Source organism: Lipophrys pholis, assembly GCF_963383615.2.
Source record: "Lipophrys pholis genome assembly, chromosome: 21".
Taxonomy (NCBI): domain Eukaryota; kingdom Metazoa; phylum Chordata; class Actinopteri; order Blenniiformes; family Blenniidae; genus Lipophrys; species Lipophrys pholis.
The window spans coordinates 3,692,773-3,708,617 of record NC_137649.1 but is presented as its reverse complement, the minus strand read 5'-3'; the positions used below and the strand labels follow the sequence as shown (position 1 = coordinate 3,708,617).

General features: G+C 44.0%; 1 protein-coding gene across 1 annotated transcript in view; it reads left to right on the top strand.

Moving 5' to 3' along the window:
• Positions 1-15,845, top strand: part of LOC308125982 (gamma-aminobutyric acid receptor subunit rho-1-like) — a 31,758-nt gene that overhangs the window by 8,699 nt on the left and 7,214 nt on the right. Inside the window, exons 2-4 of the mRNA XM_080490048.1 lie at positions 1,194-1,300; positions 8,146-8,213; positions 8,290-8,513. Coding sequence (XP_080346174.1) covers positions 1,194-1,300; positions 8,146-8,213; positions 8,290-8,513 — 399 coding nt within the window. The remainder of the gene's footprint in view (positions 1-1,193; positions 1,301-8,145; positions 8,214-8,289; positions 8,514-15,845) is intronic.

Genomic DNA, 15,845 nt, shown 5'->3' with positions numbered 1-15,845 from the left:
ACGTCAAAACTCAGATTGATGATATCAGTTTAGTTTATATGTGATTCTGACATTAGATGTATCTTTAACTTTACTGATAAGTTGTATGTAGAATTATAAGTACTGTGATTTCCTTCTAAGTTGACTATAAATTTAAACAGGTGTTCTTTTCTGTTCCATCTTTATATGCTTTGTTTATATTGAAGAAATAAAAACAAACCCAAGTTGGTAGATTTTGAATAAACCTGAAGTGAGAAGCTTTCTCATGTAAACTTGAACGTTTTGTCACTTAAATTTGTACATTTTTGATGAATATAGCGGAGGTATTTATCTCGTCTGCTGTTGTTGTTACACTGACGGTCTTCCACTAAAGTGCTTTTTCTGACTCATCCCATTTAGATCAGATTTCAGATTAGGAGCGTTTAACACGAGAAAAGCAGATTAGATTAGAATAAATAGCGACAGAGAATAAAATTAATCCCAATGCCTTTGAATGTGAGAAACTCAAGGAAATCCTCCATTCAACCTTACAACACGGCTGTAGCTTGGTTGGTAGAGCAGTCGTCTTCCAATCAAAAGGTTGCGGGTTTGATTTCCATCTAAGTGTGCTTGAGCAAGACACTGAACCCCAAAGTGCTCCCAATGGATGGATTAGGTGCCCTGCAGCTGTCTACACTGGTGTGTGAACGGGTGAATGCGACGAACAATGTAAAGCGCTTTGGGACTACCCAAGCAGTTGAAAAGTGCTATATAAGTGAAATCCTGTCATATGTACTACGTGCCCTGAAGCCTCGTGTTCATGGTGACGTGTGGACGGAATGTTTTGAACTCTGGGGAGAAAAAAAGAGAACTGGTTCCACATGAGAGGAGCGTGATCGCTGAAAGCTACAGAAATGATGTGTTTCACCTTACTCAAGTCAATGTAACACACAAATACACATCTCTGCATTTCCAGTATGCAGCAGTAGCTCGTCGGAAAATTAGTCTAGGGTGAGATTACAATCAAGTGACGGTGCTTGTTTGCAGGAACAAACAGAGGCTATTAACTGGCCAATTAAAGTGAAGCATGGATTAGCTAAAGCTGGTAGTTTCAGATAGAGTTTACATATAGTTCTGCAGGATAAAAACGGTTCTTTTGTAAAATGTAAATCCTGAAATTAAAAGACTCAAGTCTCATAATAACACTGATAATTTGCTTTTTTCCCCCTCATCAGCCCCATAATTAAGAGAAGTCCGGACCTAACCAAAACCTGGGGCACCAAGTCAGAGCAGCTGCTGAGGATCGATGACCATGACTTCACGATGAGACCGGGGTTTGGAGGTAAGCCTCTGCAAAGGTTGTTTTCACTTGAACACACATTAAACCTCAGCTTCACATCTACACTCTCATCTCATGGAATGTGAGGGGTGGGAGTGGAGATGACATAACAGGGTGGGATTAAGTCTGAGCTGTGATGCAGCGGGACACTGATTAATTACCCAGGATCCACAGTCTAGTTTAAGGTTTCAATAATCCTCATCTTAATCTACCACATTAGCAGAGCTCCAAGCTCAAATCTGGTGTTCTTAAATTCCTTAATTTCCTCTATATGATCTCATATGCCTTTCCTAGAAAGCCTCTTGTGCAGTAAACCCCACACGCTCATATTCATGAGGAAAGTTAAAGGACATAATCTTCTGTAAAGCTGCCTACTGAAATGGAAATGGATGTTTCTTTATTGTGACGTAATGGTTCTGGAAAGTTCTGACTTCATGACTCTGTGGGGGAACCCAGTGGTGACCAGCACTACTGCCACATAGATCAATTCTGCTGTCTCCACTTCCCCTGACCTCACCTCCACCTGCCCACCATGACATTTTAAACTACATTTACAGTGAGGACCTTCTGGATCCATACAGCAATCTAGGCATTGCATTGCGTCTCTTCTTGACTCTTCTGGTCTCTGTTGCCTCTGGTGAGAGGAGCTTTTCTGCTTTGAAGCTCATCAAAATGTATTTGAGGTCAACCATGAGCCAGGAGAGGCTGGCAGGAGAGGCTCGCAGGAGAGGCTCGCAGGAGAGGCTCGCAGGACGAGCACTGACTTCCACAGAGATGTTCGGAGGTCCATAGATATGGAAGATATTGTGGCTGCATTTGCGGATGCCAAGGCCGCCAAGCAGCAGTTTTAAGAAAACAAATTGCACTACAAGTGGACTATAGATACAATATAAGACCAAGGTGTCACGGTTCTTACTTTCCACTTCAATCCCTTGTTTTTTTCTTGTTTTTTTTCTGGGTTGCATTTTTATCATACTTAACATTTTGCACATTTGCGTTGTTTGTTTTTCTGGCATTTATATATTGTGTGTAAAGTTTCCATTCAGTTTAGTAATGTTATTTATTTATTTTATATGTTAATTGCTAAAGTATTTCTTTACTGATCCGTCATCCTGGACTTCGTTAATCATCATTCTGGAAGGCCCAATAGTCCTTCTTGCCTCGGGCCCCCAGGGGGTCTAGAACCGCCTCTGTACAGGACACAGTCGCCTGGACACCTGTAACTAAATGTGTATTTACTGAAGAAAGTCTACAAAAATCCCACTAAGACAGCAGAAATATTCCATAATAAGTATTAAAAGAGGTTAATTATTCCAAACTTCATCACAACTACTATTTCTAAAGGTGGACAGAACATACCAGCACTTCTGAATTGGGTCTGATGAGTCCTAAAGGACAGCTGTGTGCCCAGAGTACATGTCTCCAGTGGGTCAGTCTGACGTGCAACATCCCTCCATTGAGGTAAATGACTGCTCTCAGTAGAGGCGCCAGCCTGTAAAGAGAAAACAAGGTTTACAAAGAGATATTCTTGCATTTCCCAGTTACAACAGCCGCAGGCAATGTAAGAATGGCTACAGCAAATTACATAAAATATACAATACAGTAAAACCTGTGATGTAGGGACGCCCTAAAATCCAAGAACAAGTGTCCCCTGAAGACAGGTGTCCTCTCTTCAGAGGGACGGGTCACGAGGACAAATTGTAGGACCAGTTGATATTGAAGGAACCAAACACCAAACATGTTCTGGTTATTTAAAAGCAAATAACTGAACCAATACAAGATGTATACAATATAAATACATGTGTGTTTGAGTGGGTGTGTTGCAGGAGGCGGGGTTTCACGTGGGAGTAGGCGTGTTCACATGCGGAAGTGTGTGTGTGTGTAAAGGTGCACACTCACCTGTCATGGATGAGAGTCAGGCTTGAATAGAAGCCATAAGTTTTGTTGACCGCTACCCATTGATTCATTCATCACCCTTTTGACCCATTTAATCCGATGGTTTTCATTTCTCTCTTCATCCATCTTTACTGCGCTGTGATAACTCTGTGCAGTTTATTAATAAATGCACCAGAAGCACCTCTGGCTCTCAGCGTATCTGTTACCACAGCCTCCGAGCGCGCCACACATGTGTGAACCTGAGGACCCGACCTCATACTCTCAGCAGCTGAAAGGTTGGTTTGGGAAGCCGCAACACATATGCATATAAGATGTATACAAAATAATTATTAAATTAGATTTAATTTACTTCAGGGACCACATACAGTCCAGTTTCATCCTGAGTGAATCAGACTGGTAAAATATTACTATAATCAAAGTTTTTCTTTGTTTTGTTCACAGTGTATGTCATGGAATTATCTTTATTTTTACAAGATCAAACAGTTAGAACTAAAAATGATTACAATCTCAACATAAAGTAAATTTTAATGAAACATTCTGGTGCCAAATACAATGAAAGTAAAATAAAACTTGTATAAATCCTTTAAAACCTCTTTGCTTGGTGGGACCAGATTAGAGCCTCTTGGTAAGTTTTGACCCCCGGATCTTATTTTCTCTCATATTAAGGGAAAGTGAAACTTTTTGTGTGTGCCGAGTACGCCTGACTTCAAAATCGTCCTCCACCCTGTGCGCTAGCAGTCTGCGCGATCTGTGCATGCAACTGCTCATGCTCCAGAGCTGCTGGACGCTTGTGTGAGGAGATCCTCCGTCTCCCCGTCTGAACAATCACAATTTAAAAACAAATAGAGATCCAGAGGCTCAGAACTCCTGAAGTGAAACATAAAGTACTTGAGGAAAGGTGGAGAACGCCGGGCTGCAGAAGTGGAGAAAGTTTCAGGAACGTTATGTTATAGATAGATAGATAGATAGATAGATAGATAGATAGATAGATAGCCTTTATTGTCATTAATCAACATTGCACAATGACATTTGGAGGTTCTCCTACATTCAGTGCAGGATCACAACTCACATAAAAACTTAAAATGGGTTTAAAATCTTTCACATATTTAAAAGTTTAAAATCTTTCACATATTAAAAAGTATTGCACAGTATCTAATCACACAGTGAGAAGTAGCAGCAGTGATGGAATGTGTATTGGACATCAGTTATTTACATGCGAGAGTTTAGGGTGATGATGGCTCTGGGGGAAAAGCTGTTTCTCAGTCTGTTTGTCCTCGTGTGTAAACATCTGCAGCGCCTGCCAGAGGGCAACTTTTCAAACAGCTGAGAACCGGGATGTGAGCTGTCCTTGATGATGCTGTGAACTCTGCTGAGGCAGCGGGAGGAGGAAGTGTCCATTATGGAGGGGAGAGGACAGCCAACCATCTTTTGTGCTGCTTTAAGCGTCCTCTGAAGCCTGGCTCTGTCCCCCTCAGTGCAGCTCCCGTACCAGGGGGGTACACAGTACGTCAGCAGGCTCTCTGTGGTTCAGCGGTAGAAGGCCAGCAGCAGCTTTCAGTCCAGGTTGTTCCTCCTGAGAACTCTCAGGAAGTGTAAACGCTGCTGAGCCTTCTTTATGACAGCTGTGGTGTTGTGTGTCCAGGGGAGGTCTGATCTGGACTCCCAGGAACCTGAACGTGTGGACGGTCTCCACAGTCGCCGTCGATGTAGAAGGGGAGCAGCTCGGTTCTGTTCCTCCTGAAGTCCACGAAGATCTCCTTCGTTCTGGCTGCGTTCAGTTTCAGGTTGTTGTCTGAGCACCAGGTTGAGAGCCTCTGCACCTCCTCTCTGCTGACTCGTCTCCTTTTGAACTCAGTCCGACCACAGTGGTGTCGTCAGCGAATTTGACTATGATGTTGTTTTACAGTGAGGGGGGGTGGGGGGGGGTGGATCCTGACGAGGGTGAGGGCGGGGCTGGAGCAGAAGAAGAGTGTCGCTGCGGTGTGTATAAGTGGGCGAAACAACTGTTGAGCTCCTCTGCTCGCGACTCACTCAGGTCTCCTGGTGATGCATCACAGCCTCTGTAATTAGTGATGCTCTGTAGACCCTGCCACACCTCCCGTGGCCTGTGGCTGGTGAGGTGGGACTCTATCCTCCTGTTGTAGTCCGCTTTGGCATTATTAACACCTTTTTTCAGATCGGCTCGAGCCGTGCTGTAGAGTGCTCTGTCACCTGACCTGAAGGCAATGTCGCGGGCTTTGAGGAGGGAGCGTACCTGGCCGGTCATCCACGGTTTCTCATTTTTGTAAAAACCCGGATGTGTCCATCCAGAACTTTTATGTAGTCCAGTACTGTCCCTGTGTATATCTCCAGGTCTTGGTGCTCAAATAGACCAGTCTGTGTGATTGAAACAGTCCTGCAGATCACTAAAAGCGTTCTCAGGCCAGGTTGTTACAGTCTTTTTGATGGACCTGTCTCTGCGTCTGAGGGGGGGGTGTGCCGGGATGAGCAGCAGGGAGAGGCATGGTTCTGTAGCCGTGTTTGATGTTGGAATACATATGATCCAGTGTGTTTCCTCCTCTTGTCGGGCACTTAACATGCTGGTGGAACTTTGGGAGTGCAGTCTTTAGATTTGTCTTATTAAAGTCTCCAGCTACGATGTAAACGCCATCGCCGTGGAACATTAAGGAAGTGTAGTATGGATGCAATGGTGTATCACCCACGGCCTGAATATTCCAATAATCGGGTCCAGCCCAAGTATTTTGGCCGTTTCAGTGTTGCTCAGTTTGAAGTTTGCCAGGAAAACCAGTCCGTTGTCCTCGTTCGGCTCATTAAGGTGTGATAACAGTTAAATATGTGTCAGTGCACAGTGACGTGTCCAGTACAGGGTGTCACTCTTACCGGGTCCTCTCCTCGCAGGTTCTACTGTGGTCAAAGCCTGGAGATGCAGTAAGTGGAACAAGTGGACAAGCTACAGAATCTCTGTTCTCACATCCCCACCCACCACTGCGCTCAGTATTTACTCTACAAAGAAATGGGCTGTTTTAACAGCACAGAAATACCTATTTAGACCAGCCCGAGTGACTATGCACTTTTCTAACTATGTGTATGCCACACAGAGATCGGATAATTTCATTATCTTCTACTAATGATCATAATTAGTAGCGGACAGGAGAATATCCTGAACAACAATTGAATCATAGAAAATAAATAAAACAATCGCTTCATCTACAAAAAAGAAAGTACTTTGAAAAGTAATATAAAAGCATATATATCAGAGTATTTTACTCACAGTTCACAGGGGTTTTAGCCAATCCCAATCCCAATCCCAATCAAGGTAGAGTCACCTTTGACCTTTGACCCTCCCACAGATCCAAGCTTTAATAGAAGTTTTGCAGCAAAACCAACGTTGTTCTGATGTTATGAAAGCAACATACAAACCTTTAGGAAGTCTTGTTGGTAGATTCCCATTAAAGATCAAATTAATCCACTGGGTCCTCACAGGCTCAGATGAAGGCAGTAAAAATCAACTCCTCTGCTCGTTGATACTATTAATAATGGTTCATCTGGTTTTGCTCGTATCTTCGCCATGTTTGTTTACCTGCAGCGGCAGCGAGGGGAAACAAACGGAGCTGAACGGTCTGGTTGTGGGAGGGTCAAAGGTGACTCTACCTGGATTGGGATCGGCTAAAACCACCCAATGACACGACATACAATTTGATTTCTGATTCACTCGTTGAAGCAACACACTTTGGAAAAAAATTAAACAAGCAAGAGAATAAGACAACAGACTGTCTTCACTTCCGGGGTGTCATTCCAGGTACGGGGACGAATAATACTGCTGGAGAAACCTTTAGAAAGTGACTTTTGCATACGTCCCCTTTAACCGTTTACAACATCCCATCCACAGTCCCCTCGAGTCACTGGCAAACAAAATCATGAATAAAGATTATAAGGTGCTCTGTTCACCATTAAATACAACAAGAAAGTGTAAATTGCAAAAGAAAGGTGATCGACTGGAGCCAGGTCCTACTAGGACTGGGAACAAATGTTGGGATCTATGTCATATTACATGGTGTTGTTTGGCAGTTGTGAAAGTATGTTTAAGTTTAAATTTAAAGGTTATTATGGTACTATTTTACCACTCCAGCCCACGCAAGTTGAAATGTGTTTTTCACACTCCAAGTATCTAGGATGTGTGCCTCCAAATTACAATTTTTCTTCTGTCTACATTGTTCACTTGGACGTCCCTTTCTAAGAGGTGTGTGCTGCGGTCTACATGCTGGTAGTTGATCTGAGCTGTTTAGTGGCCGTTTCTTCCCGTAGTTAATAAATCAACAAGTGTCTAGATTATATGTCAGCGATGTCAAACCGCGCCAGTAAAGAAGCAAACTTAAATTTTAGTCGCAGCAAACAAACAAGTGGAATTCAAAATTGTTTCTTTTAAATTAGACTGCAGATTAGTTAAACATGTGTCATACCATAATATTGCAAGTATGTGACGTCTATAACAGTGCTCTTTCTCTTCTCTGATCTAGTTTGAACAGGATGCTCACTTGCATTTCAGAAGTGGAACAGACTTTGTTGTTTGAAGTCATTTTCCTTACATTTCTGGCCAGTTGCCAAAAGGTTTGACCCATCGTCAACTCAACTTGGTTCAGTCGGACTCCATCTAATTGGTCAAATTTGCTAACATGAAAATCTACTTTATTCCATGTTTTTGTAATTAGTGTATAGAAGAACAAAAACAGTGGGCACTATAATATCAGTCAGGATTAGAGTTCTCACTCCGCTGGCTCCACACACAACTGCTTTTACAGGGATTTGGATGAAAGAGAGCAGAAGTGATTGTTTGCCGCTAAACGACTGGAATAAAAAGGAATCATGACCTCCAAATACACACAGATAATCCAGGTCTCATATCCGGCTGCTCTGTATGTTCAGTATGCTAATGCACCTTGGTCTTCCTCCAGGGCCAGCAGTCCCTGTTGGAGTGGACGTTCAGGTCGAAAGCCTGGATGCAATATCCGAGGTTGATATGGTACGTATTGTACAGTAATGAATCTTTATGTTCTGATCATTGGGACGGGACTGAAACCTTTCTGTGCTTCTTCAAGGATTTTACAATGACTCTGTATCTGAGGCACTATTGGAAAGACGAGCGTCTGTCCTTCAGGAGCAACAACAATCAGAGCATGACCTTCGATGGCCGCCTGGTGAAGAAGATCTGGGTGCCTGACATGTTTTTTGTCCACTCTAAAAGGTCCTTCACCCACGACACCACCACTGACAACGTCATGCTACGAGTTTACCCAGATGGGAAAGTCCTCTACAGCCTCAGGTATCACTTGCTTTGTTTCATAAAGATGCGATTATATCACAGTTCAACAGCATTAAGGGTGGAGAGGTCCTAGATTCTACCGGGGGAAGTAGTGCTGCTTTCCATTTGACTCAATATTCTGAATTGTACTTTGATAGAGGAGGAGCAGAATAAATAACTCACAGGCCTTCAGGTCTGTATTCCAGAAATAAGCTCAGGTTGAAGACCCCACATGAGACTTTATATTTTTATCTGTAAAGAGGGAGGCAATAACAACAGCAGGAATGCAATATGAGTTGATAAACTACTTTAGCGACCCCCAGCTTCATTCAGACATGAGTCTAGTTTTAGGGTGCTATGGTTGAGGACAGCGGTGGCCTACAGATTAGTGAATCAGACTTGGGATCAGGAGTTGGCAGGTTTGGCTCCTACAGCTGACAGGTCACCGCTGTGGGTCCCTGAGCAGGACCCTTGACACCCGTCAGCTCCTAGAAACAGGATGGGTCAATGCAGAAAAGGAATTTCCCCCAGGAGATTAATAAAATGTCAATTTAAGCGTAGTCTGAAGTCCAGACAACAGAAACAAACAGGACGTTTGTCCTGTGCTACATTTCATAGCCTGTGGCTACCTCCGATTTAAATCTTCTCTCACGCTGCCTGGAAGGGAAGCAAACACATTCAGTTCTGATCATCGAAATCCTTCTCCCTTTGCATGTACGCATCTATACATGCCTTCTATACATGTTACGTCATGGGCATTATTTTTAAATTTTTTCAAGTTTGTCAATATGTCCCATATTTTCTTATTTGAGCCGCAGCAGATGTGTACAGATAGGCAGCCCACTCATCTCAGCAGGGACACATGGCAGGATTACTATAGCAATAACACATCATCTGTAGGGTAGAACTAACTTGTCTCACGACGGTCTAATCCCAGCTCACATTCCCTATCAGTGGATGAACGCATCCAAATTGTGCACCTTTTGGTAGAGGAAAATTTTATTGTTGAATATTACATTTCAGATTTTTGAGCTTCCGAGAGGTGAAAACGTTTATCTTGATTATTTCATTGATTCGACTTGTAGGTCGTGATCTACTAAAGGTTTGTACATATATCAAGGTATGCTAATGTGCTATGGCACACGCGTGTAGAAGTAGATCTACAAACAGGCCGAACTGAGAACGCACTGAGGTCAGACTGAAGACACACACTGAAAACATATACTAAGGACACACTGAGGACAGACAGCTCTTTGGCCCAGCAACGAAGTGGGGCCAGCGTAGCACCAGTTTAGCCCCTGTTTGGCCGCGGCTTTGGCGGTGGAAAGACAAAGAACTGGTGCTAAGTCTGGTCCTGGCTCCGAACTAGCACCTGGTTCTTTCTGGTGGAAAAGCCCCCAGTGAGGACACACTGAGAACACACTGGGGAGACACAGTGAGGACACACACTAAAGGCCAAGTCATACTCCATAAGAACAAAATTACATAATTTTCCTCTGGCAGAAGAAATTTTGTTCAGCTGTGCCAAAAGTCCAGGCCGGAGTCCTGATGTGTGATTTGTTAGATTTTACGTTTACTTCTGCATTCCGCCACAAGTGTGTGACAGGGAATACTGTATGTGTTTTGTATTTACACTCTGCAGTGTGCTGCGCACACACGTTCCATCTTGCTAATGACTGTATGAGTCATATTTTAATCATCTTTAGTATGTAGCCTCACTATTGTTTGAGACCCGAAGCTTGTTAGCTTGTAGCATGTAGCCTTGCTACTGTGTGAGCCCATTAGGGTTGCCAACTCCCTGAAAATTAAATAAAGGACCAGTGTTGTCACGATACCAACATTTTGGTATCGATACCGATACCACCATGTAGTTCAATACTTTCGATACTTTCCGATACTTTTCCAAATAAATAGAACACAAAAAATGTCATTAGATCCAGCCTGTCTTAAGTAGGACCAGTGTCTTTAAATGGTTTGTTACTATGCAGTAATCTTTATAACATTAAATGGCGAAAATAAAATATTTTCATATTATATTCATTTTATATTATTTATTATATTTATAATAGCTTACATTTTTTTCCAGAGGTATATTTTCATAAGTATATAAGTTATTACCGGTCATTCTTTGAACTCCTTAAGCAGGTCTGGGTGTTTGTCCTTCAGGTGTTTAGCAGGTTAGTAGTGTTTCCACTCTTGGCCAGACGTGTTCTCAAACATCGTTTTCACAGTGGAGCTTCAGTGTTGATCGAGACGCCGTGCTCTTTTGTTTTGAAGCCAAAGTACTTCATATAGCTCTATAAGTTACGGCCTTGTGGCTGTATCAGCAGTCTCTCTCTCTCTCCCTCTCTCTCTTTCTCTCTCTCTCTCTCTCTCTCTCTCTCTCTCTCTCTCTCTCTCTCTCTCTCTCTCTCTCTCTCTCTCTCTGGAGTTTCCACGGGTCATTTGAGTCAGTTACGCATGCGCTCTCTCACATGGACGCAAACGCCATGTCATTTACGCATGCGCATGCGGTATTCTTTTCAAAGTACAAGCTCGGTTGGGAGAAGATTGTTTTGAAAATACTTTGTTTTGACTTTTATTTTGAAGTTGTGTAGGTCGAGTATGAAGCGCTTATTCAGTTGCGGATCTCAAGTTGGAGCGTTTTTTTCCACACTTTCGATTGTCCAAAACATGTAAAACAAGTCAGAAAGCAGAGCAGCCCGCCGACACTTCCCCCAGAGAGAGACTGACGACTCTCCTCGGTGCAAATTACAACAGTGACGCTCCGCCGTGACGTTAAAAAAAAAAGATACCGGTACCAGCCGGGCCCAGTATAGTATCCTTTTAAAGGCGTCAGTACCGCGATACCAATACAGTACCGATATACCGAACAACACTATAAGGGAAACCTCACTGGCAGAGCCGGGCAACCTGATTGCCCTCACCTGTGAATTCTTTTAGCCCTTTTTTTCTGTGCAAAACAAATTTTTAACTATTTGACTTGAACCCGAATGAAAGTAGATGCATAGTTCTTCAGGTCAGCGGAACCTTGAGATACTATAATTACTTGCCAATAAGAACTGAAGACCTACATTCTATACAAGCTATACACCTTAAAGGTATAATTCAGGTCCATGAAATCCAGTAAATCAAAACCACTTTGGGTCCACAACACAAGGCTTTCTTCAGATGTAGAGTGCGGTGAAATGTAGGCGGGATTGTGAACGACGCAGGGACGTAACGTCATTACGCAACAATCGTGGCGCAAAGAATGGGCCACAGCTCTGCGTCGACACCAGTGAGATGATTTTATAGTCTATATTTAGGAGTGTAATAGGTCTCCAATTTTCTATTAATAGGTGGTCTTTCTCAGGTGTAGGAATATTTCATGCTTGTGGCGGGGGGGTTGAGCGTCATTGCATGGGTGTCTTGTGGGACAGTGGGCTGAGGGGGCATGGCGTCTGTCCAGGGGGGCTGGGGGTTGGGTTCCAGCCTGCTCCGGGCCGAGAAAGAGCAATGAAGCAATGAAGCAATAAAGGTGTGGCCGTCTCGGAATGATTTGCTGGAACCTTCTTAGGTCTGGCTCTGGTGAGGCCCCCTGGCCCCGGGTGCCAGGGCTGTTGTTGTGGGCCTCCCTACATCAAGTTTCAGCCACACCCAGTAGGAAAACCTCACACACACACACACACACACACACACACACACACACAGCCCCGTATGTGGGATTTTCTCGCATTATAAAAGATAGATTAGCGGGAATTGCTGAAAATATGCACAGATTCCTGCACATCTCCTCCATGCGAGACTCAGCCATGTGTTTTGCTGCCCCCGCTTGAGGGAGAGCACGCTATCGCCACGTGACTAAATCCTGCCTGCTGACACACACACACACACACACACACACACACACACACACACACACACACACACACACACACACACACACACACACACACACACACACACACACACACACACACACACACACACACAGTTCACAGAGTGCTGGATCCAAGCATGTTCAGAGAAAGTGGAGTGGAAGGAAAAAGTGTGGGAGGAAGAGGTGCAGCAGCAAAAGGGAAGAGCGCAGCCTGGAGAGGATTGTCAAACAAAATGCACTGAAGAATTTGGGGGAGCTTCACAAGGACGGACTGAGGCTGGAGTCAGCGCATCAAGAGCCACTAGGCTCAGACCAATCCCAGACATGGGATCCTAATGTGGCTTCCTGGGGTCAAGACACTCCTGACCAAGAGACCGGGTCAGAAGCGTCTCACCTGGACTGTGGCTCAGTGCTCCAAAGTCCTTTTTTCACATGAAAGTACTTCGTGCTTATCCTTTGGAAATCCCAGTGGAAATCCCAGAGTCTGGAGGAAAAGTGGAGAGGCTCAGAATCCACGTTGCTTGATCTACAGGAGGAGAATGAAGAGCAGGCAGAGGGTGAGAAAGAGGGTAACAGAGTGTAACTTGATGTGGTGAATTGAGACACGGATCAATTGCTTCTCTCTGCCTCTATTGCAGCTGAATTTTTTGCAGCGCTTTTAGAGACATTTATTTTTTTACACTATCCACATCCATCCATTTTCCCCCGCTTATCCGTTTCCGGGTGACGGGGGTGGCAGTCTGAGCACCGTCACCCAGATCATATTGCACTGATTAAGAACCTTTCCTGCGGGTGGTGAGCGGGAAGGTGGCGCCGGCGTGTGACACGAACCCTCTACCTTGAGATTGAGAGGCTCATGCTCTACCAACTGAGCTCGCCGGGGGGACACAAGCAACTTTCCTTTTGTTCATGAAGGTTGTCAAAGTTTGATGGATTCCACTTTGTTTCCAGCAGTCGGAGCAAAGCAAAGTTGATCCTGGACACAATGAGAGTCAGCTTAGAGACATCAGTTCAACGCAGATATTAGGGGGGCTAGAGACACCACGAGCCTGGAATCAAACCAGAGTCTTTGCGCTCTACGAAGGGAGTTCTAACCACTACACCAAAGTGTTGCAGAGGCTGTATCCTTTTGTCATGATGGAGGAAGAAAGGTGGTGCAGATTTAGAAGTGATCTGCTGAAACCGAGTGGGCCAGGCCCGGATGTTTTTAGTTATTTAGGCCTGTAATTGAACCAGGCAGTCCTGCAGATGAAGTGGTCCCAGCTGTCACCGTTGAAGATGTTTGTTTGAGGGGATGATGTTTTGTCAATTACGAGCACTCCTGCTGCCGAGCGTGACCTTGTGATTTGGGTGAGCGATAGGAATTGTGCACGCTGTAATCCAAACTGCCGTGACAACTGGCCATCTGCCTCCTGTTGTGACCTCTCCAGCTGACATACTGACAGACTGCCACAAACACCATTCAAACAAATCCACCGTCTTGCGAGCAGGGTCGGACCTGACATGGACGCTGGAGCTGGCAGCTTTGGTTGTTGCTTCGGGCGTCTTAGTGGAAACCTCACAACGGTCAAGACATTCAGCTTACCTGGGAAGTGTTTTCTGTGGATATGGTGATGGTATGCCAGCGTGTTGGTCACATGGTTTGGTTTAATCTGTGTGGTGCTGGTTGGAGATTTTCCAGACTGAGGCAGATTGCTGAGAGAGATGACAGTTAGCTGACCTCGCCTGGAGGCCATGGAGCGCTCTCTGGTGCTGCCAGCTGGATTACAAATTGTCATTTACCATGTCTGTGCTGGAAAACCCATCTCTGCTGCAAACTTATGGAGGAGGTCAAACTCCACATGTACAGTAAAACCTGGGATGTAGGGCCCCCCCTAACCGATCCAAGGGCAAGTGTCCCCTGAAGACAGGTGTCCTCTCTCCAGAGGGACGGGTCACGAGGACAAATTGTAGGACCAGTTGATATTGAAGGAACCAAACACCAAATATGTTCTGGTTATTTAAAAGCACATAACTGAACCAATACAAGATGTATACAATATAAATACATATATACACATGTATATAAGATGTGTAGAAGATAATTATTAAATATGATTTAATTTACTTCAGGGACCACATACAGTCCAGTTTCATCCTGAGTGGACCAGACTGGTACAATATTACTATAATAACCTTTAAATTTACACTTGTGGTCACAGAATGTAATGAAATTATCTATATTTTTACAAGACCAAACGGTTAGTACTGAAAATGATTACACTGATTACCTGTCTTCTCTGTATTCTCTGTCTGGTGCTTTCTAGGCTGGGGGGTGGCTCTATGGGGTGGTTTGCTGGGGCCTCCCCAGGTCTGGGGGGCTGCCGAGCATCGGGGGGGGGCAGTGTCCGGTCCCGATGGGGAGGGAGAACCACACTCCAGCTGCTGATTCATCTGGCTGACAGAAGAACATGGGTTATTATTTGAAAATGACTCTTGTCTATATATCAACATCAATCCTTCTGTCGCATCCTTCCTTGAGTTGCTCTGACAATTCTGATGCATCTGCTTAAAATTCTGCGAAATGTGAGGTCGCACTTTATACAACAATGTTTGCACTGCAAATCCTTCATTCTGGCCAATTATCCCTCATTGAAATGAGCCTGTCAAAGTACCGAGGGATTGTTTCGTCTTCATTCTGGATACAATGAACCACTTGTGAAAAGTCATGAGATACTTTTGAGCATTTGTAAACCGCTTCTTTACATTTTCCCGCCAAGCCATGTAATCAGAGGCGCCATCACTCGACCACAGCCCATAGTTTTCATCAGGGGGAAATTCAAAAGATTCTTGGCATCCAGCCCAATCTTCTTTATATGAGAATGATATCAACTGTTTCATTGAAATGGAATTTTTCAGGAGAAGAAATTTAAAAAATAAAGTTTTCTTTCCTGAGTCACTCACTTTCAGTGGTTAATTGTTATATCAACAGTATCAAACTGTTTTAAAGTTTACAGTTTTACTGTCATGGTTTGACAGTTTTTCCACTGGAAAATCTATAGACTTTTTTTCACAGTGCAAGAAGAGACCAGAACAGTACGCTTTCGTGTGCGATGTGGCACCTGATTGCTTGTTTTTAAAAGTAACTAAGTTAAATTACAAGTTACTTGCGGCAGCTGCCGAAAACACCCCCTACTGCCTGACCTCCTGCCCCATGTTTATACAGTACATATTTTAACCTTTGACCTATTATCAGATTTTTACTATTACTGGTATTTATTTACCACGTGATACCACGTCTGTTGTTGCACTATTTACCTATTTATTTATTTGCACTGATTGATTGGCTGAGAGTGGAGGAGGGGGCGGGTCAGGTGAGCGTGTGGAGCGTGTGTGTGTGTGTGTGTGTGTGTGTGTGTGTGTGTGTGTGTGTGTGTGTGTGTGTGTGTGTGTGTGTGTGTGTGTGTGTGTGTGTGTGTGTGTGTGTAGGTGTGTGTGTTCTGTTTAATAAT